This window comes from Magallana gigas, chromosome 4, assembly GCF_963853765.1.
Source record: "Magallana gigas chromosome 4, xbMagGiga1.1, whole genome shotgun sequence".
In the NCBI taxonomy this organism is placed as follows: Eukaryota; Metazoa; Mollusca; class Bivalvia; order Ostreida; family Ostreidae; genus Magallana; species Magallana gigas.
In genome coordinates, this window is record NC_088856.1 from 10,655,867 (window position 1) to 10,680,265 (window position 24,399).

Sequence of the window (24,399 nt, forward strand, 5' to 3'; positions counted from 1 at the left end):
GCAAAGATCACCAGTAAGTTTGACCATTTTTAACAGATTGTGTATTCAGCATGTTCCAGGCTGTGACGGTCAAAACCTAGTTGCCTCCCTTGCAATGATTTAAACATTACAAAAGATCTAATCAAGCAATTATTGATTTAATCAAATTATCCATTTCATACTTTAATCCTCTGTTTATATCTTTAACCTGGTATTTTTTACTGACAGTTGCATGATGAGTTAAATTTTGCACATTTTAATTTAATGAAATACAAAGAAATTTTCAAATCCTGCTTAAAATCATACATTGGATAGGACAGTGGTAATGATTCTCACTGAGACTCTCAGAATATTACATATTAAAGACATTTGTCTATATTATAAATAAATATGATTTTACTATCGGTACACTGTACTAAAAAAAACAAAACCCAGAAAACTGCTCATTCAAACATCTAACAAAAAACACCACAACAGTAACATCCAAACAATGTACTTATTTCAATACGTTTGTAATACAAAAAGCATTTCCTGTTTCAATTTAAGTGAAGCAATTGTTGTTTGATTTCATTTATCTCTATATTTGACGTAAAAGTTTAAAAAGGTGACAGATTTAAATTCCAGAGCCAACAATAAACGAGGAAGACCGATAAAATTTCCAGGTGAAGAGGTGCCTGGAATGCAGGGGGCAAAGTGACACACTCCAATAGATAGTATTGACACACCTGAACAACAGGGCACCTTTGTTGCCTGGTTAAATGGAGTACACAACAATTGACTTCATACAAGCCCAAAGTACATCAATGTAGATCAAAAGGTGTATTAGTGGTATTTTTTCTGCCTTGTGCTTGTAACTTAATTATTCGCTAATTCTCGCTGAGTTAGTTATTTAATTAGCTGGCTGGGTATCATCAAAGTGGGTCAACTCTTTTCCATTATAATTCTTAAAGGGTAGATTGATGAAACATCCCAAAATAATCATATTCCCATGAGATGAATGTTACATTGAAAGGGAGGCAATTCAATCATCACAATGGAGAAATTTTCTAAAACAATTTTTATTAATGTTGGAAAAAACATTGTAACTCAGAACTTTTATTTTATAAAAAAAAATTTCAGGTATTGAAAAAAAAAATGTAATTTTAATTTGATTACAGTCAGTCCAAAAATTAATGTATCCCACTTGAATTATTCAATAACAATCATGAACTTGATTGGAAGGCACCTAAAGAAAACTATGTCCGACATACCAGTTCAACATGCATTAATACAGTAAAGAAAGAATTTTCAGTCTGACATTATAGAAGAAATAAACATATATTACTCAACATAATGACTGTTTTCATCAAATTCAATCATGATATTATTAGTTACAAGGTTTGTAGTTGACCTCAGTTAATTCCATATAGGGCGAGATGTTCAGAGATGTTTACAAATGGGTCTATGAAGCATGACATCTAACGTTATAGAACTGAGTATATAAAACCACAAGCAAAAGAACACAAACTTGACTTGAACCAAAATCTGATCAGCAATATATTTGTCAAATGCCCAATTATATTCCACATCCTCCCACCTCCATCCCCAAAAACACCACACATAAAATGCATTGAGCACGTGGGTACTTAAATGCATAGGCCTACGTTCTTCAGAAGAATAACATTGACAAATCACAAAGAAATTCAAAGCAGGGACGTATATATATACGTCCATGTTCAAATACAATCATAGCAAACAACAATATCTATCTGGTCATAAAGATTTATCATGATTTTGAAAATTTTACAATATTTACAACAACATAAAACTAATATTCTATTAAATGTGAATTATGATATATTCAAATTTTTTTTTTTTTTCATGTTCATAATCTTTTGACGTTTTCATATCTTAAAAATTTACATTTTTACAATACATATAGTTTTAAAGGCTACAGGATAAGTAAAATATGCCTGTATCTCAGATCAATAAAAAATTATCCAGAAAAACTGTGTACCCATTATCATTATATATGCATGACTGGACAATGAAAGAATATGAATCATAGGCCAATAACGATTGTGAAAATAAACAAACATTCCTTATTCTTTAAATCACCAATGAGTATTGTCCAAATGTGAGAAAATGATGTAGATTAAAATGTTACTTACCATGACTCTATTTAAAATACAGCTTACATTTTAAAATATTTTGAATATTCAAATACGATGTGTTTTGATAAAACTGCTACTGGAGTCCGCCATTCTTCTTGTAGACACTTCCGGTTCTGCGCAAAACGGAAATGATCTACCTGTGTATTTGAAACCACTCAAGGTGTATATCTTCCATTCACTTAATTTGTGTGAGAATTTAACACATTTTGATCATACAAATATATATACGTAAGATACTCTTTACTCATTAATTTTCATAGGTGTCGGAACCGGGGGCGGGGGGGGGGGGGATAAAGCCCCCCCCCCCCACTTTTTTGAAAAGTTATACAAAACCATAATAACCAACGACCTTTTTGTTTTGCTTGTCAAGATTTTTGATAAGTCTAGCCCCTTCCCCCCCCCCCCAATAATTTTAATATGGTTCCGACGCCACTGATGTTTAAAAGGAGATGAATATGGGGAGACTCCGTGGCCCCCTAAAAAGATAAACTAGGGGCTGATGAATTTTATCGGATAGTTTCTTCTTTCCATGGTATATAAATAATTATTAACATTTGTAAGTCAATCTAATCATTTGGTTCCTTGTGATTAGAAAATTTTATGGTATTGCTGCAAAAAATTGCTATAGTTTTTTAAAATATCGACTGTGTTAATTTGCGTAATTAAATCAGAAACACGAATAACGTTATTTATTTCTCTGCTTAATTTACGTTTTAATGTAATTTTGTCAAATTACTAACCTGTCAAAATAAATTAATTACCATGATTACATGTATATATACTGACAAATTTGACCGAGGTTCACTTACAAAAAATATATGATAAATTTCACCAGTTTAAATTACAACTGAAATTGAATTTTAAAATACTATGAAAACACATACAATGTATATACATGCGATGGTCCATGAAAAAAGGGAGGTGGGGGGGGGGGGGGGGATTGCCTATTCATTATGATAACTTGATGTTCGAAGGTTTCTGATCCGTCACTCGATCCCACATCTCTCGGCCTTTTTATGAGAGGAATTGATCAGAAACTACATGTATTATATATTGATTTAGAAAGATGAAACGATCCAAGTACACATGTACGTATAACATAAATTTTCCGGATTTTTTAGAGAAATCAATAGCGACACAAACAGTAATACATGAATTTTCGCTTACAAGTTTCACAAAAATGTAAGAGAAAATGTAAAAACAGGTATTTTTTTTTCAAATTCAGTTCATTGTATCTGATGTGTGGTACATGTATCGATCATGCGCTGATCCAGAAAATTTATTTAGATCTATTAAAGTATAATAACTCATGAAGTATCAAACAAAAGACTGAGTAAAGTTTCTTTGGCCTTCTGTAATTTGAATATGTGTCCAAGACCCTTTCATTGTCAGAATGAAGTCTTTTAATACAATTTTAATGATATCATTTACCTTCTTCTATAGGTTTAATTGAAAATGTGCATGTAGTCTGCATTTAAATGAGATAAGAACCGATATTCTATTCAGATTGAAATTAGTAAATACAGTTACGTATGTTTTCTTTAAAAATATTAACTGGCTTAAGATTGGTAGCGACAATTAATGTACTTGGAAAAACTTCCTCCGCACCCCCCCCCCCCCCACGACTGTGCTTGAGGAATTTTAAAAACATACATTGTTTATTAATTTGGGTCACGCTGTATACATACGCTATTGACTTTAAATAGGTTCGTAGATATGACCGGTTTGCACATAGAATTCCATAGGAGACTACAACCTTAATTGATTAAATACTGATAATCGTATAAAAAACTAGGTTCGATCTTTTCAGCACTTAATACTGTATTCGCTCCAATTAATAACACGTGGAACAAAGCGACAAACAATGGAAATAATTGAAATCATTCGGTTAAATTTAATCATTTTCAGATCGTATAAAATGTTTAAGATGATATATGAGTCGAAGTTCATTTTGTTAAGTTTATATTTAGATAGAATTAATATATGTGTTCTGTCATTGAAGTGCTTAAAATAGATGAAAAACCAGCGAGTTGTCAATTTTTTTTAAGTATTCTTAACCATGCTGTAAGAATGTACAAATAAAATGAACCATTTGTGCTTATACTAGGCGTAGAACTCCATTCGATTGTTGCTTCATTTAAGCGTATTTCTAAAACTTGTACAATCGAAATGATGAAAAAAAAATTAATTATTTTTCTTTCTTTTTTTTCATGCATACGAACTACAGCAGTTGGTAAATATGTTTGAAACATATTCTTTTGGCAGGACTGGTTTTTTTTCTCTTAAACTAACAACTTCAATCTGATAATTTTAGCTTATCGTGTATAACTAACAATATTCATTAGCTTTAATAGTAAAAAAGCAGCCCAAGTACAACGAAACCAGTATCTTAGTGCAAAAAGGTCAAAGTCAGAGAAACGAACACTGATATCTCCCTTTTCTAATACTGTCGTCAAGCATGTTTTGTCTAAATATTTCAGCTTTTTACCTCTAAAAAATACAACAATATCAAAGAGAGGGATATGTCCAATGTTATGCATATTTTTAACATGTATCTTTTTTTACTCTGCCTATTTTTTTTTTTACAACATAGGCTACACATAGGCTACCTCTTGAAATTACATTTTATATATATTTATATATAATTTTTTAAATACTAATGCAGGAAATTTATAAGTTGGTTTAAAAAAACGCATTAAATAAGACCTTTTTTAAAACAGTTTGTTAAAACCTCGTTTACTTAAAAAAAAATAATAGAATTATTTGAGGTACGAGTTGTCTTTTCAATTTTGGGCGTTTTACTCTCTAGATTTTTGAATGAGGGAACAATTTAGAGGATTCCGAACGTAGGAAAACAGTCCAGAGCAGACCAAATTTTTCTGGTTTGGTTTAATGAAACAGAAGTAGACGCTATCAAAGGGGAGTAACAGAGTCATCTGTGGGTAAACAAAGCACTCTATTAGCACATTGGTTCGCTTCACCAGTTTTATTCTCACGCAAGAGAACGATGCATCTTGCATCACAACCTCTGCCATTATTGACAAAGTGACTCGACTGGGTCTTAGACAGTTGAAACGAGAGTTGGAATCCGGTGACATTAGAAGAATTTATCAGGTAATCAAAATTATCAATTCATCGGTGTCAACGTGTCTTTTGTTGGTAATGCTTGTTGCGGTTTGGGATTTTTTGTAATGTGTATATATATGTGTAACTGTTATACATATTGTTTCCTGAAGCAATAATTAACACTTAACACTGTTTTTAGTTTTGATATATTTTGAACTACATTGTTATGGTATTTACAGTAGAATTGTTTTGTTAAAAGTGATGACTACAATATTCATTGCCATAAATTCTTAGCTCGTATCAACTATTAATATATCTGAACATTTATTCAATACTTTTTCACATTTTAATTGCTTGGAGCTTCTTTTTCTCAATACTTAGCTTAGAAAGAATAATCTTACCGTGACCAGGCTCGAGTCACAGTAAGAATTCGTCCCACATATACTTGCAATGTAGCAGCCGCGAAGCGGATCAGCTTCGCGTCGATTTTAAGTCTGTTAAAAATAATCTGCAGGGGAAAAACACATTTTATACATTACGAACCTTTTTGAACTTGGATATGTAGTTTAGTCCACAAAATATCCATTTAATGAGTCGTACCATGGCATTTTGTTAAAACACGCGTTTCAATTTGCCTGCAATTTTGTCAGAAATCCCACTCAGAATTTTCAAATGTGATGTTAAAAGTGGCAGTGATTTCGCTGCAAAAACAGTTAATGTGGTAATATGGGATTATAAAGAGCAACATTGTAGATATTTGAGACCAATCATATGAAAATTTAGGCGAGATACAGCTCAATATATTTTTGTTATTTGCTACGAAGCGAGTATTGAATATTTTTTTGATAATTTTTATATATGAGACTTGCTAGCAACCTCATTGCTACAAGAATGTAAAAAAACGATAAATATTAAACAACTACTTGATCCCAGTAACAAATTGTCGGAAGAAGATTGTTCTCATCTGCAGGTCATTTGCAAATCAGACAAGATGAGTGTGATATTAAACCAGATTTGGCCAAAATCTTAAGGTTCTTCCTAAATTAATACTACTTTTAAATCGTGCAAGAGCATTTTTGTTTTCAAAAAGTTTACTTAATCTACTAAAATCATTCTTGATAGACTTCCAGATAATTGATTATAGTTATGAGAAGTTTTAGCCAAAGGCTTTCCAGATATTAATTTGTTATTTAAAGTTGAACTTTATTACTTCACCAAATAAAGGAGAAGAAAATTACTGTATACATGTTACTATACTGGCATGCAACCAGTTCTTGCCGAGTACCATTTCTCGCCAGTACATTGTGACGTCATTTTTCGACCAGAATTGTATGTGTTGATAAAATGACATCACAATGAACTGGCGAGAAATGGTACCCGGCGAGAACTGGTCGCACGCCAGTATACATGTATTTTGTTTTGCAGAAATTTAACATTCAAAATTTAGCAACAAAAGGAATGTCAAATAGAAATCCAGAATAAAAGTTGAACCTCTTAAAACCCCCCTCCCACTAGATACTGGGCAGGACCAAGGATCTGTGGGAAGAGTCCAATAAATACAGGTTCATAGGTGTGAGAACCTCGCTGTGCCAAAATGAACGGTCTGAACCACATGAAGGAAATGACCAAGCCAGTTAACTTGTGTAGAGTAGTGGAAAGGATAAACAATTTCCTTTTACCAAGTGAGTACTAAATGCAAATGCTTTGTTATTACTTATCAGTTTATTCTACCAGTCAGCTTTCTGTTTATCTCATGTAGATCTTGCATGATTTAAGCTGGCTGTATTGATTCAGATCTTATTGAAAAGAAAGCAGTTTTCACTTACAGCTAGATATTCTTAAGAAAACATTAATTAATTTGTTCGTTAAACAGATGAGGAAACAAAACTTTATTTGTGAAATTAATTAATGATTTGTTTGTGCTAAGGTGCATAAGTTTGTTTTCTCTGTAAACACAAAAGGTTTTCTTTGAAACTGTTGTTTATTGATTTTTTTCCCTTTGATTACTGTGTGCTGAAGTGGTGTAACTGTTTGTCTTACTAAGCATCGAGCCGCAACGAGTGCATTCCCTTCTACGTGGATTACAAACAAGTGGGAATAGTTCAACCAGACGTTGCCCTACTGCTTCAGGAACACCCAGAAATCTTCACAGTCAGCAGCACGGCCATACACCTCAACAACAAGTATGGATCCTGCGAGGAGAGGACCGAGATCATGAAAGTATTTCTGAATGGTCTGAGGGAGGCAGGGCATCTTAACAGAGCCCTGAAGGGGTGGAGAAATGAGGTGAGGCGGATAATCTCTGGGCTGACCAGGTTTACATGTGTACAGATATACTGCGGTCCCTCACCCCTGCCAAAAAAATCAATACAAACTCAACCACTAACCTGCACAAGATCAATGCAAGCATATTCTATATCTAAACACAGGGTACAATATCCAAAGGAGAGAGTGATAAAAAATGCCCCTGATGAATTTGCATGTGTACATGAATTGAATAAGCTGGCCATCTGAGCTAAAATTTGAATCCACATTTTGATCATCTTACATTTGTACCACATACCACATTGTTGCATGACTGCCATGACAATAAAAGAATTTAATGAATTGAATCATTATATAACTATGTTTGTCAATTTTTCTTTATCATGATATGTTATGCATTGATGATATAATAATGTTTTGTCAATTTATCTTAATCCTGACTTGTTATGAGTATCGTCTGTCAATGGTTTTTCCTGTTGTTTACAGACCTACAACATTCGTCATTCCATGAGTGAACCAGTCTTGTTCAGAATGGAGCGCTCCGCTGCCGGTAAATAGATTTTTCAGATGTATTGCATAATTAAAGCTGAGTAGCCATGGCCAGCTCTCAAATCCAACTTGTGCGAGTTGTAGAACATGTTCAGAGTCCACATATAGCTCTCTCCAACCAAAGGATGCTTGGTCACTAAAAGTCTTATAAACCTATATAGTATTGCATAATATATAGGCCTTAATAAAAGAAAATCAATATGATTTTCCTGAAAGGGCAAGATAAAGGTTATTTGAATCAGTTCACTTGAAAAGCCTCTTTGTTAGCCAGAACTTTGAAATTTTGCGTGAACATTATATTGTGCCTCTTTTTGTTTGCATTTTTATGATGTCAGATGACTCTGTTGTAACATCAAAATCTATACATTCTCACTGTATTGCTACTATTTTCATGTAAAACTGCAGCTATCTAACGGTATTCTGTGTATAATTTAGTTAAGCCTTATTGTTGCAAGTGACTTTATATGCAAAATTTGTTACAAATGTACTTAATATATAATTAGAATAAAATACATTGTACATGTTTTATATTTGAAACATTTCTCAAATAGTGAGACAGATACTTTCACTGTTTTTGAAGTTTAGGCCCCGGAGCCATAAAAACTTGGACAAGCTCACTTTTAAACTCAGTCTTACTCTTCTGCTAGATTTTCCTTTGTGTAAAAGTGAGACTGAGATCAAAAGTGAGCTCGTCTAAGTTTTATGAACACACGGCCAGGTGTTGATATGCTGTGATATTTAAACTTGATACATTGTATACTCATGTGTTATGTGTTAATTCATCCTTAGTTATATGTTAAACCTATGAAAAAAAAAAAGATTTCAATTTTAGATATAAAATGTGTGTATTTACAAAGTACGATATGTTTCGTTTACAGGACCTTTCGGAGTGACAACTTATGGATGTCATATCAATGGCTACACGTACAAGAACGGGGAGATGATGATGTGGGTGGCCAAGCGGTCACCAACCAAGCAGACCTACCCCAATCTATTGGACCAGTTCGTAAGTCAACATAAGACACATTTGGAGTTTATGGAAGACACGTCTCACTTGATAATTTAATTGAAGCTTCGTTTAAACCAATAAAATTACTAAATTGTATACCATAATTAGCCTGTTTGAACTTTATATTCAGTATTAGTATATATTTTTTTTAAATAGAATTTAATATTGCACTCATTTAAAAGTTCTCAAAGTCAAACTGGAGACATTTGAAAATATTAGAAATTGTGATCTTAACCGTGAAATATTGCATGGCATCTTGTGAATAGAGTGAGAACCTAAACATCTAAATCTCCCCCGTTTCAATCTATGACAGGTAGCCGGGGGGCTGAGCTCCGGTCTAGGATTCAGGGAGTGTGCTGAGAAGGAATGTCAAGAAGAAGCATCTGTGCCTGAAAAATATCTCAAGAATCTCAAGTCTACAGGAACAGTCAGGTAAATAATCTCTCTCAAACACTCAAGAATCTCAAGTCTACAGAAACTGTCAGGTAAGTAATATCTCGCAAATATCTCAAGAATCTCAAGTCTGCAGGAACTGTCAGGTAAATATTCTCTCTCAAACACTCAAGAATCTCAAGTTTACAGGAACTGTCAGGTAAATAATATCTCGCAAATATCTCAAGAATCTCAAGTCTACTGGAACTGTCAGGTAAATAATATCTCGCAAATATCTCTAGGCTACAGGAACTGTCAGGTAAATAATCTCTCTCAAACACTCAAGAATCTCAAGTCTACAGGAACTGTCAGGTAAATAATATCTCACAAATATCTCAAGAATCTCAAGGAACTGTCAGATTAATAATATCTCGCAAATATCTCAAGAATCTCAAGTCTACTGGAACTGTCAGGTAAATAATATCTCACAAATATCTCAAGAATCTCAAGTCTACAGGAACTGTCGGGTAAATAATCTCTCTCAAACACTCAAGAATCTCAAGTTTACAGGAACTGTCAGGTAAATAATATCTCGCAAATATCTCAAGAATCTCAAGTCTACTGGAACTGTCATGTAAATAATATCTCACAAATATCTCAAGAATCACAAGTCTACAGGAACTGTCAGGTAAATAATATCTCACAAATATAAGAAAATATCTCAAGAATATAATATAAGCGTACAGGAATTTACAGGTAAACATTTTCTCACAAATAAAGGGAAAACATCTTAAGAATATCAAGTCTACAGGAACTTTCAGGTAAACATTTCTACAGGATATGTCAGGTAAATTATACCTTACAAGTCAAAGAAAATATCTCCAGAATCTCAATTATACAAGAACTGGAAGGTAAATAATATCTCACAAATTAAAGGGGAAATATCTTCTAAATCTCAAGCCTTTAATGATGGTCAGGTAATATTTACCTCACAAATCATAAAAAATATTTATCTCATGAATCTCAAGTGTACAAGCTCTGTTGAGTAAAAATTATATTACAAAGAAAAATATTTTCATAGAAAATCTCAAACTGCAGTGACGAAAAGGTAAGTTATCTTACAAATCAATGAAACATTTCCAGAGAGTATTATTTTATGAATAGAGTGAAAGTTGAAAGGAACAGAGGAAATAACTTCAGAATTTCAACTTTTTAAATGGCTGGGTGACATTAGGAATATTATTCTCAAGTCTACAGTACAGGAACAATTGCAATTTGTTTATTTCAACTTTTTTTTGGTAAATATTATATATATTAAATGGTGTAATCACAATCACTACTACCAGTACATGTACTGATATGTCATTTGACAGTTTTGTTTACAGCAGTTCATGTATTTGATAGCTATGTTCATGAAGATGAGAGGGGAGTTCACCCTGAAGTGGAGTTTATATACGACTTGAAGCTCCCTGAAGACTTTGAACCAATCAATGCCGATGGAGAAGTTCAAGAGTTCAAACTGTACCCAGTAACCCAGGTAAAAAACGAAACATTTTATACCAAAAAAATTATAATTATTTTCAACTTATTTCAAAATGATAATTGAGAAATTTTCCTCAATTTGAAAACTTGTTTAAAAGCACATGAATTAAAATAGAGAAAAATAATATCAGTATGTTTTGAATGCTGTTGTTTTGTACGAATTGAAATGTTAATTAATTGATGTATTGATTATGTTTCTTTTCAGTTACAAGAAATGATTGTCCTTGATTCATTCAAGCCAAATAGTGCTGCCATTGTTCTGGACTTTCTTATACGTCACAACATTATTAATCCTGATAATGGTGGGTCTTTTCATTCATTTTTACCACATGCAAATGGATGCAATCACATTAAATTTTACAACCCTGCTCCGAAGGAGAAGGTGGTATACTGTTTTACCCTTGTGTGTGTGTCTGTCCATCTGTCTGTCTGTCTGTAGCAAAAATTTCTGTCGCATTTTTCTCAGCAACTATTCATTGCAGGTGCTTGAAATTTTAAATCACCTCTTGTTTAGGCATGCCATATGGTGGGATCTATATTTGTACCAATCGGACGTCAACTTCCTGTTAAATGACGACCGTTTCTTTTACATATTCACATGAGAGCGGGGTATTACTAGTGAGCACGGGCTCACAGATATCTTGTTAGTCCTAACAACTCCTTAGGTATATGGACTGTCAAATGATGGGAGTTCTTTGGGCCCAAAAATAATTGTTTTGTACATGATATGCATGTACTAGCATTTATAGCAAGTTCTTAGATGTGTATTTTATACAAATTTGAGCTCTTCGGGCCCCAAAATGATTGTTGTATACACAGTATGCATTAACCAGTATTTAAATGCATTTGTTGTGTATTTTATACTTCTCTTTCAGAACCGTCCTATTGTTTTCTGGTGGAAATGCTACACTACCCTGTACAGACCTTGTTTAACACACTCCCCACAGAAGCCTGAGGAAATGGAGGAGGACGGTCTCTTACTGGTTACTGGTACAGAACTCCTGGGGGGGGGGGAAGGATCCATGAACTTGACATTCACAAAATGATTTTCTGTTATTATTTTTCGTCACATAGGAACAGGCAGTAGTACAACTGAACTGAGTGATTTTGTTTTTTAGTGGACCTATATCTTGCCCCCGGGAAGTATTTTACTAGGAACAAGAACTTACGGGACCATTTGGTGTTTTTTTTTTGTACCGGTAATTTGTCTTGTGATTATTAGATGTCTGACTTTTTGTGCCATGGTTCCTCAAGTGTGTGCTATTCCCTCATTACTGGATTAAAAGAAGGTTTAATGCCACTTTTTTGAGCTGTTAGCTGATTTTTGAGTATTGAAAAATAAGGTTTATGAGCTTGTATTTGAATATTGTTAAGCACCAACATTCTATATAGATAATGTACAAGTAGCACTTTTAGTAATTATTTTAAGCTTTTTTAATATTTAAGAAAACACATATATCTCTTTCAACATGTATTTGAACCAAAATCTTTTTTTTATGTTATTACGAATTGAACATATAAATAACACTTGTTTTTTAAGGTTAATACCACTTCATGTAATGCACTCATTTTACGTCCGGAAATTCATATCTCAATCAGTACTCAGGGTAGAAAGAAGAAGAAAGAATAACTTATGTTCTTAATGTTTACTTGTGTTTATTTGATGAATACAATGGACTTGAATCTGAACTTTTGTGTGAAAAGATATTTGTTTTAGAAAAGAGAGGAGAAGAAGGATTGATTGTTTGGAGGAAAGAGTTCGCAATTTATATTTTTCTTTTGTTTTGCAATATGTCTAATGACCAAATATTTTATCATTACTATAATGTCTGGCAGAGCCATTTGTTTGCATTGTTTATAGATTTTTCAACACATTCGTTATTTAATTGTCTGCAATGATGACATGGTTTGGTCGTGAACATACAGGAAATTACAAAGGTACTTTCTCTCTCCGATTACAGGCGCATAGTCGATAAATTATAAAATTTGTACATGCACACCAATATTGAATATTGTTTGTGTCATAAGCCTTTTATGCTATATTAAATACCAAAAAAGAAAATGCCATTTTGAGTACAGAGTTGCTGTGGCTATTTCATGTTTTTGCTTAACTGATAATAGTGTTTGCATGTGCTTTAAAGTGGGGTTAATTCTTCTAATGATTTGTAGAGAACTGGGTAGACTTATCCAAAGATTTTTTAATGTATGTACAAGTTAAATAAAGATTTGGAAAAAGACTGGATTATCTGTGTTCTCATGTTAGAGTAATGAATATAGACAAGTTATTTTTGCCCCATTACACTCCTAATGGGGTAAAATGGTAAAACTAATTATTTAATGCAATCTAAATACCTTGACATGCTTTCTGTAAAATTAATCCTGTAATAGCATTAATAAAACACAAGAAGTTAATGATATAACAAAGTTTAGTTACCTGGTACATGCAATTGTGTATTGAAAAATTGACCCTTTATTTGATTCAACACGATGGGGAGAACAGTGGTTGTCATAGCACCTCCTGTTTATTCCCTCCATTGTATGTACCAGGTATATGTTTAACTGTGTAGGAATAAAATACATTAAAGTTTATTTCCTATGTCGCTTACAACGCGAGATCTGATTGGTTAACAAGCCGGGTGTGAATTTCCGTTCCTCCTGCTGAAGCGAAGGTGTAAATAAAATGTGATGTCACCATGCAATTCTTGGTTACAAGTGCACCTGTAGATCTTTACGCAAAATAATGTAATGCTTAAATGCAGTAAATAAATAAATAATTTGTCAAAATCCCTATTTCTTAACATTCTGTTGGTATGAATAAAAGATTTTTAGCACAATTTCAATTGATATATTAATTAATTTTTGGTTCTTTGTAACGAACTTATTTGTAAAACAAAATAATTTTAAAAGTTGTATAAAATAGGAATTAATTCGTTATCCAGGTCCAGTCAAGGGGATTTACCCTGGGTTGTATTCTATACACGGTTCGGCCTGCGGCCTCATGGTTGTATAGAATACAACCTGGGGTTAATCCCCATATACCCTTGATTGGACTTGGATAACTAATAGTATTTATATATTAAATGAAATCAACTTCTGATACTTATGTGACATGGGTTTTATTATAACATTTGCTCTCTACTTTAGACACCAGTCTTCTGGCGTAGAAGTCTCTATACACGGGGGGTAATTCCTCTAGGGTTTTTATGGCGCGGTCGACTATCTGCATAGCTCTCGCTGCGGGCTGCAGGTCCTTGTTACCGTAAATGTCCTTATTATCGTACATATTGTCCTCAAGGTGTTTCCAAAACACATTCACTGCCACACCGAAGTCCAGAGACACCACATTATGGAACCACAGGGCTGAAACATATGAACACGTTTACTGAATCTACCATCCTCACAATGTCAGGGGTCTTGAGTCCACTTGGTGGTACACAGGACCCTGACATTGTGAGGATGTGAATCTACCTGCAATTTCTTGTTTCTATTGGGATTTCAACAAAGAATTTTATTTGATATATGCTTGAAAATATTTTATTTCTGGATCGATATCTGAACTAAATTTATCTCTGTTTTCATTGCAAAAAACTTGCGAATGGGCACATATTGATTACAATTTCACTATTAAACAAGTGAAAAGCTGTCAATGTGACAGCAAACCGGGTTTTCTTAAATGTGAACTGTATACAAAATCCATGTCAACCCTGAACTGATAAACACTATAACTACCGTATCCAGTGAAATTGAGTACCCTATTTGCAATATTTCGATAAATTATCAGAAATCAAAATCCTAGCAATATGCACACCTCTGATATATGTACAATTGATCTGCAAAAGAACAACTTCCTATCTTGAAAACTGTTGGAGGAGTTATCCGTACAATGAGGATACCATATTTGCAATATTTTGCTAAAAAAATGACGAAGTTCAAAAGCTGGGTTTTTTTTCATAAATTATCAAAAATCAAAATCCTAGCAATATGCACACCTCTGATATATGTACAATTAATCTCCAAAAGAACAACATTTACTTCCTATCTTGAAAAATGAAGGAGGAGTTATCCGTACAATGAGGGTACTTTTTTGGCAATTACAATTAGTACAAATACTTTCAAACAACATTTTACCTGGAATAAATAGAATATCCCCTGGCTCTAGTTCCCCCTCGTATCTCGTAGCTGCATAAAACTTGGGGAATTTTTCAGGGTCAGGATTATCTATGTCTAGAACTTCTGACTTATCACCTGTAAAAAATGCAAAATATGAAAACTGAAAAAAAAAATGTGCATTACTAAAATGTTTAGTGAAATTTTCTAGAAACTCATAATAAAGAAAATTGGTAAGCTTCTATGAAAATGCACCCAGAAAAAAGTCTGATTTTACTGCAAATGTATGACACCAGTAGGGCAAGGCAAAGAGCCGAAATAGGAAGTTACCATTCAGGTATAGGTTGTGAGCATCAGCCGGATCAAATAGCACCACTCTCTTCCTGCCGCTGATCTGGATCAGGATGTTGTCCATCACCTGAAACACACAGTAAAAAGCAGGATCCATTTACACCCAGTCACAAGGACATCTAGTATGAATGGACAATATTGTGGTTTCATCAAATTAATATTCGTCAAACAGCAATTTATTTTCATGGATTCTGTAGATCCACAAAATTCAAATATTCAATCATGGGGGCATCTTATCTGCTCTGCTCTCTATGACATATACATTGTATATAAATAATACATGTATACCCAGTATAACATAGAAAGCAGAGCAGATAACAGGCCCCTGTGGTTCATTGAAGGATATATAGCAATTGTTAGAATGCTGTTAATGAATTTACCTATCCTCAAAAGTTAATTTTACTGAATCCATGAAAATAGATGCCCAGGAATATCAATGAAACCAGTCTCTAAACTGTCATTAGAATTAGACTTCAAAATTTTCTAATCCGTTGGAAAGTCTGTAAACATTTTTTTTCTTTGATAATGCTTAAGATGAAATCGCATTTAGAAAAGATATCATCAATATCTACATTTTTCAGGACTTTAGCATCTAAATTGTATCAGTATATCTGGTCAAAAAGAGTGAAAATTGTCAATTTCAACAAAAGCAATGATTATCACAATCTGCATTCTTTTACATCATAATGTGTCCAGAGTTGTAGCCCTTTGGATGCTATTCGGAACACACTGGAGAAAAACCTGTCCTTTGGGAAAAGATCTGGAGTAATCAGGTCTGACGCCAACTCTGGAAACTGTACTTTTATGTCGGCTATGTCCTTTCTGACATCATCACCTAAGGCTCGCAGATAATATTTCTCTCCCTACAAGAAAGATTCAACAGCTTAACAAATTTACTAATTAACAATCTAGGAAAAAATTATCCACAAAAGTGTCATTATAATTTAAAAACACATCTGGATATAGAATTGAATTATACAGTTTGAAATTAACCACCACAAATGTATGTCTAATGGTGTACATGTTCAGATCTCAAAATTTTATGTATTTCAAGAATTGTCATTAAATTTTTCTACTACCGTTATATATATTTACCTCTGATATGAAGAATTCTTTGTGGGTTTCCTCTGCTGCTCTTTTAACAAATTCATTGAATGGTAGTGATCTAATCAGCAGTAAGAAAATATATTCTTCATCCACATTTTTATCATGTTAAAATGCATAATAAATTTCTTTAGTTGTTAGAATTTCTACAACTACTTCCTAAAAATCCAATATTTTACAAATAATCATTGTTAGAATATCCTAGAATGCAAAATTACTCTTCGCAAATGAAATAAACAGTAAAAGTAATAAAGGGAACATATGGATACTTAAATTATAATTATGAATTTTATTAAGAAATAAACAGCAATTTAAAAAGTTCACTGGGATATGAAGTTGGTTGGTCACGTGATCAAATCCTGTGAAGCCCGAAGGGCTTCTCAGTAGATTTGATCATGAACCAACCAATTCATATCCCGGTGAACTTTTTAACATTGCTGTTTATTACTTATATTTACATTTGAAAGAGACATCGTTCAGAAGTGTTAAAAAAACCGAGATTTTATGTTAACAATAATCCAAGCGAAAAGCGATAAGCGTGTGCTATGATCATTGTGACGTCACGAAAATGTTCATACAAAATTGAACGTTTTCGCTTTTCTAAAGGTTCATATAAGGAAAAATATTTGCAAATGTAAATATTGTAATTGATTATTATTTTAACGGAATAGGCTTTACATAACATAAATAAACTCAGATTTTAAAAATTACAGCTTATATTATAACAGGCACTGATCTAATGAATTAACAAATCAACGAAGTATTTAAAGGAAAACCCTGCTGGTTTACTTGTATGCAAAGTTTTTGTTGATGAAGTCCATTTGAGGTACTGGAGACACGTGGATTTTGACAGGTTTGGTCCCACCCTTCTCTGCTAGGTAATCCACAGAACTCCATGTCTCTGTGACATTCCCAATATCCTGTCCCCTCAAAATCACAGGTTTCCTCTGTAATACAGAATATGGTCTGTCTAAGAAGTGATATGCATGCATATGCTATATAACGCACCGTTTCCTACATTTGTTGAAGAGATAAGTTGAAAATGTAAATACAATTTTCAGAGAATCATACTTATTGATAAAATATTTTGAAAAATATATAACCTGATAACTGTATAATACGCCATCATGTTATTTAACATTGCATTGTGTATCAATAAAATTAAAGTAACAACTGCAATTTATTGAATTTAATCAAGGAACATTTTCTAATCTCTTACCTCATGAAACACATTATTGACATCCGTAAATATTTGAAGAGGTTCACAATTTTTCTGAAATAAACATTGGCACGTGGAACTTTGTTTTGACATTTTTCCTGTTCACATTAACTCGTCCATCGAATTATTCGACTGAACCAAGGTGTGTCATATTCGGGAAAAAAGTTTTCAAATTATGATATTATATCTTTCTAGATAACAAAACTATTACAGTGAATTGTTGATAAGAAAGTATTATGTTCTCTTTGTTAACTTTGGTTGATTTTACTAGGGAATATGTATTAGTGCATTATATTTCCCTGATTTTACCTGTATATTCATTGTAGAACTCTATACGTATGCACCCATTTGTAAAGGGCTTGAAGTTCGGTCTGAAGATCACATTAATATATATACTATAAACCTTTAAAGATTCATTCTGTGGAATGACAAAATTATAGATGAGTCCTTCTTTGAGAATGCATTTTAGAATAAGGTAATGATCGCCTATACTATACCGCCTCACCTAACAGCCTAACGCAATACAATTCAATAAGTTACACGGTATGTCAAACTTTTAAAAAAAGAAAAACACACACCACTAACTTCCTTTACAAATTTTCATCATTTAATTAATTTCATTACATACATGAAATCTAAAACAATCACTCATGTAAAAGAATATCTCTCTCTCTCTCTCTCTCTCTCTCTCTCTCTCTCTCTCTCTCTCTCTCTCTCTCTCTCTCTCTCTCTCTCTCTCTCTCTCTCAACATTTTGAAGTAACACGTGTACTCATGCTAAAACCTATAAGGAACTGATTAAAAACGTTACAAACATAATGTAAAAAAAAAAAGTTCATGTACCAGCATGTGTATGTAAAACACGACCCGAGACATTCTGTATGTTACAATAAGTGTTTTTATTTAATTTGATTGACATTCGCAAATTATTTCATTGCTCTGCGCATATCTGCACATGGTTCAGCACATTTTATCATTTCAATAAAAAACATTTTTTTCAATCGATAGTACATATCTTGTATAAAAAAGATTGATATTCTGTGACATAAAACCGACATTTATTAAATCTTAACAAGAGGCCCATTGGCCACATTGCTCACCTGAAGAACAATAGGTGTGATAAAAACAGCTTAATGGAGTCATATTAATACAGACTATCTGAACAATGTACAATAATACATGTAGAGCCTGTATAAATAAAATTCATTCTCCCCCTGGATATTCTTATGTTTATAATCATTAGTCCCTTTTCTTACAGGATGATTTTATAGTCATTTCACTTGTTTATATATGGGATGTAGACCTACATCAAACTTTGAACTCCTTGTGAGGCCAATGAATCGTTTATGAAAAGTCTAAACAATTATAAAGAATCACCTGCCTGACTTGTTTCTTAGAAGACGATTTCTAAAGATTTACTCTATATATTCCTATGTAAAACTTTGACACCCATTGTGGCCAATCCCTACCCCTGGGGTTATGATTTTCACAACTTTGAATCTACACTACCTGAGGATACACTTCCACACAAGTTTCAGCTTTTCTGGCTGATTAGTTTCTGAGAAGAAGATTTTTAAAGATTTAATTTTCTCTATATATTCCTTTGTAAAACATCGACCCCCATTGTGGCCCACCCTACCTCAGGCGGTCTTGATTTTCACAACTTTGATCTACACCACCTGAGGATGCTTCCACACAAGTTTCAGCTTTTCTAAACCAAATGATTCTGGAGAAGAAGATTTTTAAAAATTTCTCAAAAAATTTCAATTTAATAATTCCTAATTATCTTCCCTGAGCATGGTCCTTAATTTTCACAACTTTTAATCCCGTCTCCTAAGAGTTCTTTGTGTCAAGTTTGGTTGAAATTAGCCCAGTAGTTCTTGAGAAGATGTTGAAAATGTGAAAAGTTTATGGACAGACGGACAGACAAACGACAGACAAAATGTGACCAGAAAAGCTCACTTGAGCTTTCAGCTCAGGTGAGCTGAAAACGCCTATGTAATCGCCACCGTACATACCTAAAACGTGGGTGGGGTTATCTGACTACAATGTTCGTAATTCAGGAACAAATAGAAATTATGACAATATCATTAATTGTCGCTGACATATATTTCAATATATATATATATATATATATATATATATATATATATATATATATATATATATATATATATATATATATATATATATATATATATATATATATATATATATATATATATATATATATATATATATATATATATATATATATATAACGCATACATGCATTTTTATCATTCTTTCTTACAATAGATGAGGTATACAGATGTAAAGGTAATACCTGTATTTGTTCAAACAATATCGATGAACGTAAAATACCTGAGAATGAATTTGTCAATATCGATTTGATAACTATACACGTACTTGTTTACTACATGCATGTGATAATAGATGGCAACAAATCCGTATATAACCACTTTTATGCTACAGATAATACATGCACATACATCATTACATAAATATACTACATGTACCATTAACTATCCTAACTACTTTTCAACTATCCTGAATACACATCAAATATCAATTTAAACTACATGTACTCATCAGGCCAATATAAAAATTATTGTTTGTTTGGACCCCCCCCCCCCTCCCCCCCCTCCCCGCCTTATTGAAATCCCCCTCGCTGGTTAAAAAAAATTATTTTTTTATTAACAATTTTATATAAAGTTAAACATTAAGTTTGAAAAAAATTCTGTCCCTTCTCAACCAAACATTTTTTTAAGGATGGCATCAACAACTAAAATTTTGGCATTATATAAACTATTCTAGCATCCGGTCAACAACCTTTATCCAAACGTATCCAAGCTACTCGTCAACAACTAGTATTCTAAATTTTAGTAAACTGCCTAATATCACAAACTGGTGTATATCAACTTCTTATCAATGGTCATATTCGTCAACTTTGTATACTATATATATAGCTACTCGTCAGCCAAACCATAATTATGAATAATTCATCAACCAAAACTATTCCTACCTAGCGTGTTAATCACCAACTGATAATATCCTGCCTCGTAAACTACATGTATAATTGAAGTTTTCAAATATTTCGGAACTTTCCTACATGTATACGTAGTTACTAATCTACCGTTTTCCAAATCTTGGACTGTCCTGCTTCACATGATTCCACTGATACCTTTATTCTTATCGAACACACTCCAATCACATCGATCATCGTAACCATCATTTAGAAATACAGACTCACAACTCACATACAAGTTTACAATTGTCAAATACTAGTATGCGAACAATAGATCCGAAACAAAACTAACCATAAAAGCCACCGTGATTGTGTTGAGGATATTCATAGTTAATATGGCGCTTTGCCACGAGCTTATTGTTTAAATGAATGAGATACACGCATCACTGTATAATCACCCCCACCCCCCTACCGAATATTGCTGAGGAATTCTATTTCATCGCATACCAAATGGTTTTCGGGTTGTGTTCAATTTTGTCGAGTTGGACTGATAACAAAATTCACTTTTAATAATCGAGACAAATGTTCAGATCTTCAGTTTATTGGTTTTAACATCAGTTGAGTTGATTTCTGTTTTTAAATAACAATAATTAATAAGGCCTGTATAAATGTCAGATGATTCTCGGCGATTTCGACCCGTTTAATTTTGTCTCAATGAATCAGATATTGTAAGATTATGATTTTTATCTTTATTTTGTCCGATCATATTGGCTTTATTAATAACGTCTAAAATGGATTTACTTACAGGCGGATTCTCGATTTTAGTTTCATTTTTATCAAACATAAGAACATGCATCGGATTGAAAAACACACTTCTCGGAGTGGACTTCAATACAGGAAAATCCTCCTCTACGACCTCTGTCTGACCTTTCCTTGTAAAGTAAATGAAAATGGCACCACCGATAAGAATTAGTACAATAAACACAATTAGTGCCAGTAGCAAAATTCTTTTCACCCTCTGCATCCTCCGAAACTTGTGCATATTCCTGAAAAATGAATTTATATAATACTAATTGCAGTAAATGATTAATCAAAGAATACAATCAGTAAAGCATATTGATCCAATCAATTGCTGCTCTTAAAAGTTTTAGCAACTTCATTGAAATTTATTAAAAAATACAATTTATTAATTCAAATATATTTATCTCATTTCTTTTGTAGTACTGGAAGAAAGCGTATAAATTAACCAATGTATGCAAACTAAGTATAAACGGAGAAATGGACCTTTGGTACGATTTAGAGACGCATTTACAAAGAAAGGTGTTTGTGCAGAGAATTCAAAATTATTGGCAAAAGCAAAAACAGCAAAGGTGTGTCTAACCAGGGACAAATTCTACGCATCTGAAGGTTCATCAGAAATAACTGGAATGTCGTCTGCGACAGAGCGAAGCTGTTCTCCACTCTGTTGTCGCGGTCTGAGTTGTACCCCGATTCCGAAATACCAGACCCTGAGTCCGACAAATTGCAGGGTTCGAATTCAGCTAGCACGGTATCTGTCTGGGTCTCAGAAATGTAGGGAATTGCAGAACTGGAGTCTAAAACGTTGGTGAACTGGTCCACAGAAAGGTCCTCAGTAGCACAAAATGCCGTCTCCTGAAGTCGAGAACCACTGACATCAATTAGTTCAACGAATGCAGTGGGATTTTCTTTGGGTGATGTTAACGACAGTCCAAGTTCTTCCATCCTGCGATAAAAACAGTTCTATATAAAGTTAAAAAGTAGTACCAGTAGGCAGTTGGCTTAGCTTTTTGAGTTTTGAATGTTGTATCTCAAAACAACCTCGGAGTCTTTAAGATCTGCAAATGTAAAAAAAGTAATGAAAGTAAAGAAATAAGAATTAGAAATCTTAATCTAACTGAACTGTATGTTGACAGAAAATATACAGTCAATAGCTACGATAGGCATCATTAAGGTGAATAAATTGCCGAAGATGGTATATTTGGGATTTCCACTGCGTTGAGTGTGTGGGTTACATGTCAATATTGAGAGTAGAATGTTTGACATAATGACAACTGTTTTATAAACTGATTCCCCCGTACCCACAGACCTTGAGCCCGGGACAGAGTAAGTCATTGTGATGACGGAGCCGTTCACAGATTGCTTATATACTAGCAGATTTAGGTTGCACTGTCACCAAGTTCAATTCACGATTATGTACCATCGTACACTGCTTTCGTTTTCAGACACGTAGCATCAGAAGGGGGGGGGGGGGGGCTGCCCCCCCCCCCCACTTTTTTTCGCAGCAACAAATTTACATATAAAAAATTGAATTATCAAGGAGTTGGCCCCCCACTTTTTTGGGAGTATGTAAAAAATTGATATGAAAATAAGGAAATGAGGAGTGAAATTGAAGAAGTTATATAGGGAAACTTTACTCCCCCCCCCCCCCTTTTCTTTTTGCTTTTAAAGATTTTTTGGATGAGTCTGCCCCCCCCCCCTTTCAAAAACGATGCTACGTGCCTGGTTTTTATGATTTAATCATTTTGTTGACCGGCTACCTGCAGCTGCCTATCTGTGTGATTGAAAACCCCTTGTCAGGAAAAATTACATTGTGTCCTTCACATAAGTTATTCAGACTATAGATCAATCGCACAAACCTCAATTTTTCAGTTAAACATATATTTATTTTAATATAAACCTTTTTTTGTAATATTCACAACAAAACATCACATATTCCAAAATACGCGAAACATCATAATATACTATCTTCATCATCAACAAATTATTTGCTCGCTTTCAAGGTTTCATATCAGCGTTTAGAAGTACCTGTAACTCTAGGAGTCTGCCAACTCTTATACAAGATGACCAAAACAATTTTTAAGAAAAAATAAACAACATCAAAGAAAACAACCCAAAAGCACTACGTAGATGCTGTTTACTTATGTCGAGATCCAAAACGTTTGCAACTGACGACCAATTTACTGTTGGTGCACTTGGGGTTGTTATTCTGCAGTGAACTGCAACTATATGGAAGCTGTTGGTTATACATGTACAGTGGCATCGATCACCTTCGGTGTACTTTCGACCCTAAATGAGGCCAATGCTGAGAGATTGGTACGCGATTTTGCGATACTAATTTCATACATGGTGGGCTTGAATGAGTCTTTGTGTTTTGGTGAGAAAAATGTTTTTCCCGTTTGTAATTATAAAAGTTCCAAAGATATCTACATATTGATGATAACAATTTGAACACTTATGTATCATATATGAACATATATCTATACAGTCTCTGACGAGTTCTACATAGATCACGCAGTTTGTTAACTGCAAGATTTACAGTTGGAGTCTGCAAGCTATTTAGATTTACTAAAATTTGCAATCTTCAATTGGTTTAGTTAAACTTGAAAGCTCTCTTTTCTTCAGCACTTTGAAACACGATTTACTGATGATGCAATGCACGAGTTTCTAAAAGTGTGTTGAAGAATTTCCTCAAGAATTGTCAGATGACCAGCTCTTCTGCTATAACAGTCCAACAAATGAAAACCATTGCTTTACTGTTCCATTTTTGTAAGATATCGACTCCATTACTGGAAATCTTTCCATCATGATAAAATTTTGGGGCGAAAAGCTTTTCCACGTTGATTATCATTGAAACACAAGTCAAGTTATCCTTCATTCTTAAAGAAGAGATTTGGTCAACTATAAACCATTACCCC

The 24,399-nt window shown here is 33.4% G+C and overlaps 3 protein-coding genes across 5 annotated transcripts in view; 1 reads left to right on the plus strand and 2 right to left on the minus strand.

Moving 5' to 3' along the window:
• LOC105327032 (FERM domain-containing protein 4A) overlaps window positions 1–2,278 on the minus strand; it is a 48,778-nt gene extending 46,500 nt beyond the window's left edge. The window contains exon 1 of the mRNA XM_011427316.4: window positions 2,130–2,278. Within this exon, the coding sequence (XP_011425618.3) occupies window positions 2,130–2,132 (3 nt within the window). The 5' untranslated portion in view covers window positions 2,133–2,278. The remainder of the gene's footprint in view (window positions 1–2,129) is intronic.
• Window positions 2,279–4,944: 2,666 nt separating this feature from the next.
• LOC105327033 (uncharacterized) lies at window positions 4,945–13,177 on the plus strand. Of its 2 annotated transcripts, XM_066081251.1 has the most exons (10): window positions 4,945–5,246; window positions 6,624–6,880; window positions 7,243–7,484; window positions 7,950–8,013; window positions 8,891–9,018; window positions 9,335–9,453; window positions 10,798–10,930; window positions 11,141–11,237; window positions 11,811–11,925; window positions 12,054–13,177. In XM_066081251.1, exons 2-9 carry the CDS (start codon window positions 6,793–6,795, stop codon window positions 11,888–11,890), a joined length of 951 nt encoding a protein of 316 aa, XP_065937323.1. In that variant the 5' UTR covers window positions 4,945–5,246; window positions 6,624–6,792; the 3' UTR covers window positions 11,891–11,925; window positions 12,054–13,177. The 2 variants fall into 2 exon arrangements, with proteins under 2 accessions (XP_065937323.1, XP_011425620.3); XM_011427318.4 differs by having other exon boundaries at window positions 11,811–13,177.
• Window positions 13,178–14,032: 855 nt separating this feature from the next.
• Window positions 14,033–22,831, minus strand: LOC105327034 (tRNA wybutosine-synthesizing protein 5-like). Of its 2 annotated transcripts, none has more exons than XM_066080710.1 (9): window positions 22,791–22,831; window positions 22,065–22,427; window positions 21,489–21,729; window positions 17,287–17,444; window positions 16,489–16,558; window positions 16,074–16,256; window positions 15,373–15,460; window positions 15,064–15,180; window positions 14,033–14,295 (listed from the first exon to the last, which is right to left on the minus strand). In XM_066080710.1, the coding sequence occupies exons 1-9, from the start codon at window positions 22,814–22,816 to the stop codon at window positions 14,036–14,038; spliced, it is 1,506 nt and encodes a 501-aa protein (XP_065936782.1). In that variant the 5' UTR covers window positions 22,817–22,831; the 3' UTR covers window positions 14,033–14,035.
• Between the last annotated feature and the right edge of the window lie 1,568 nt (window positions 22,832–24,399).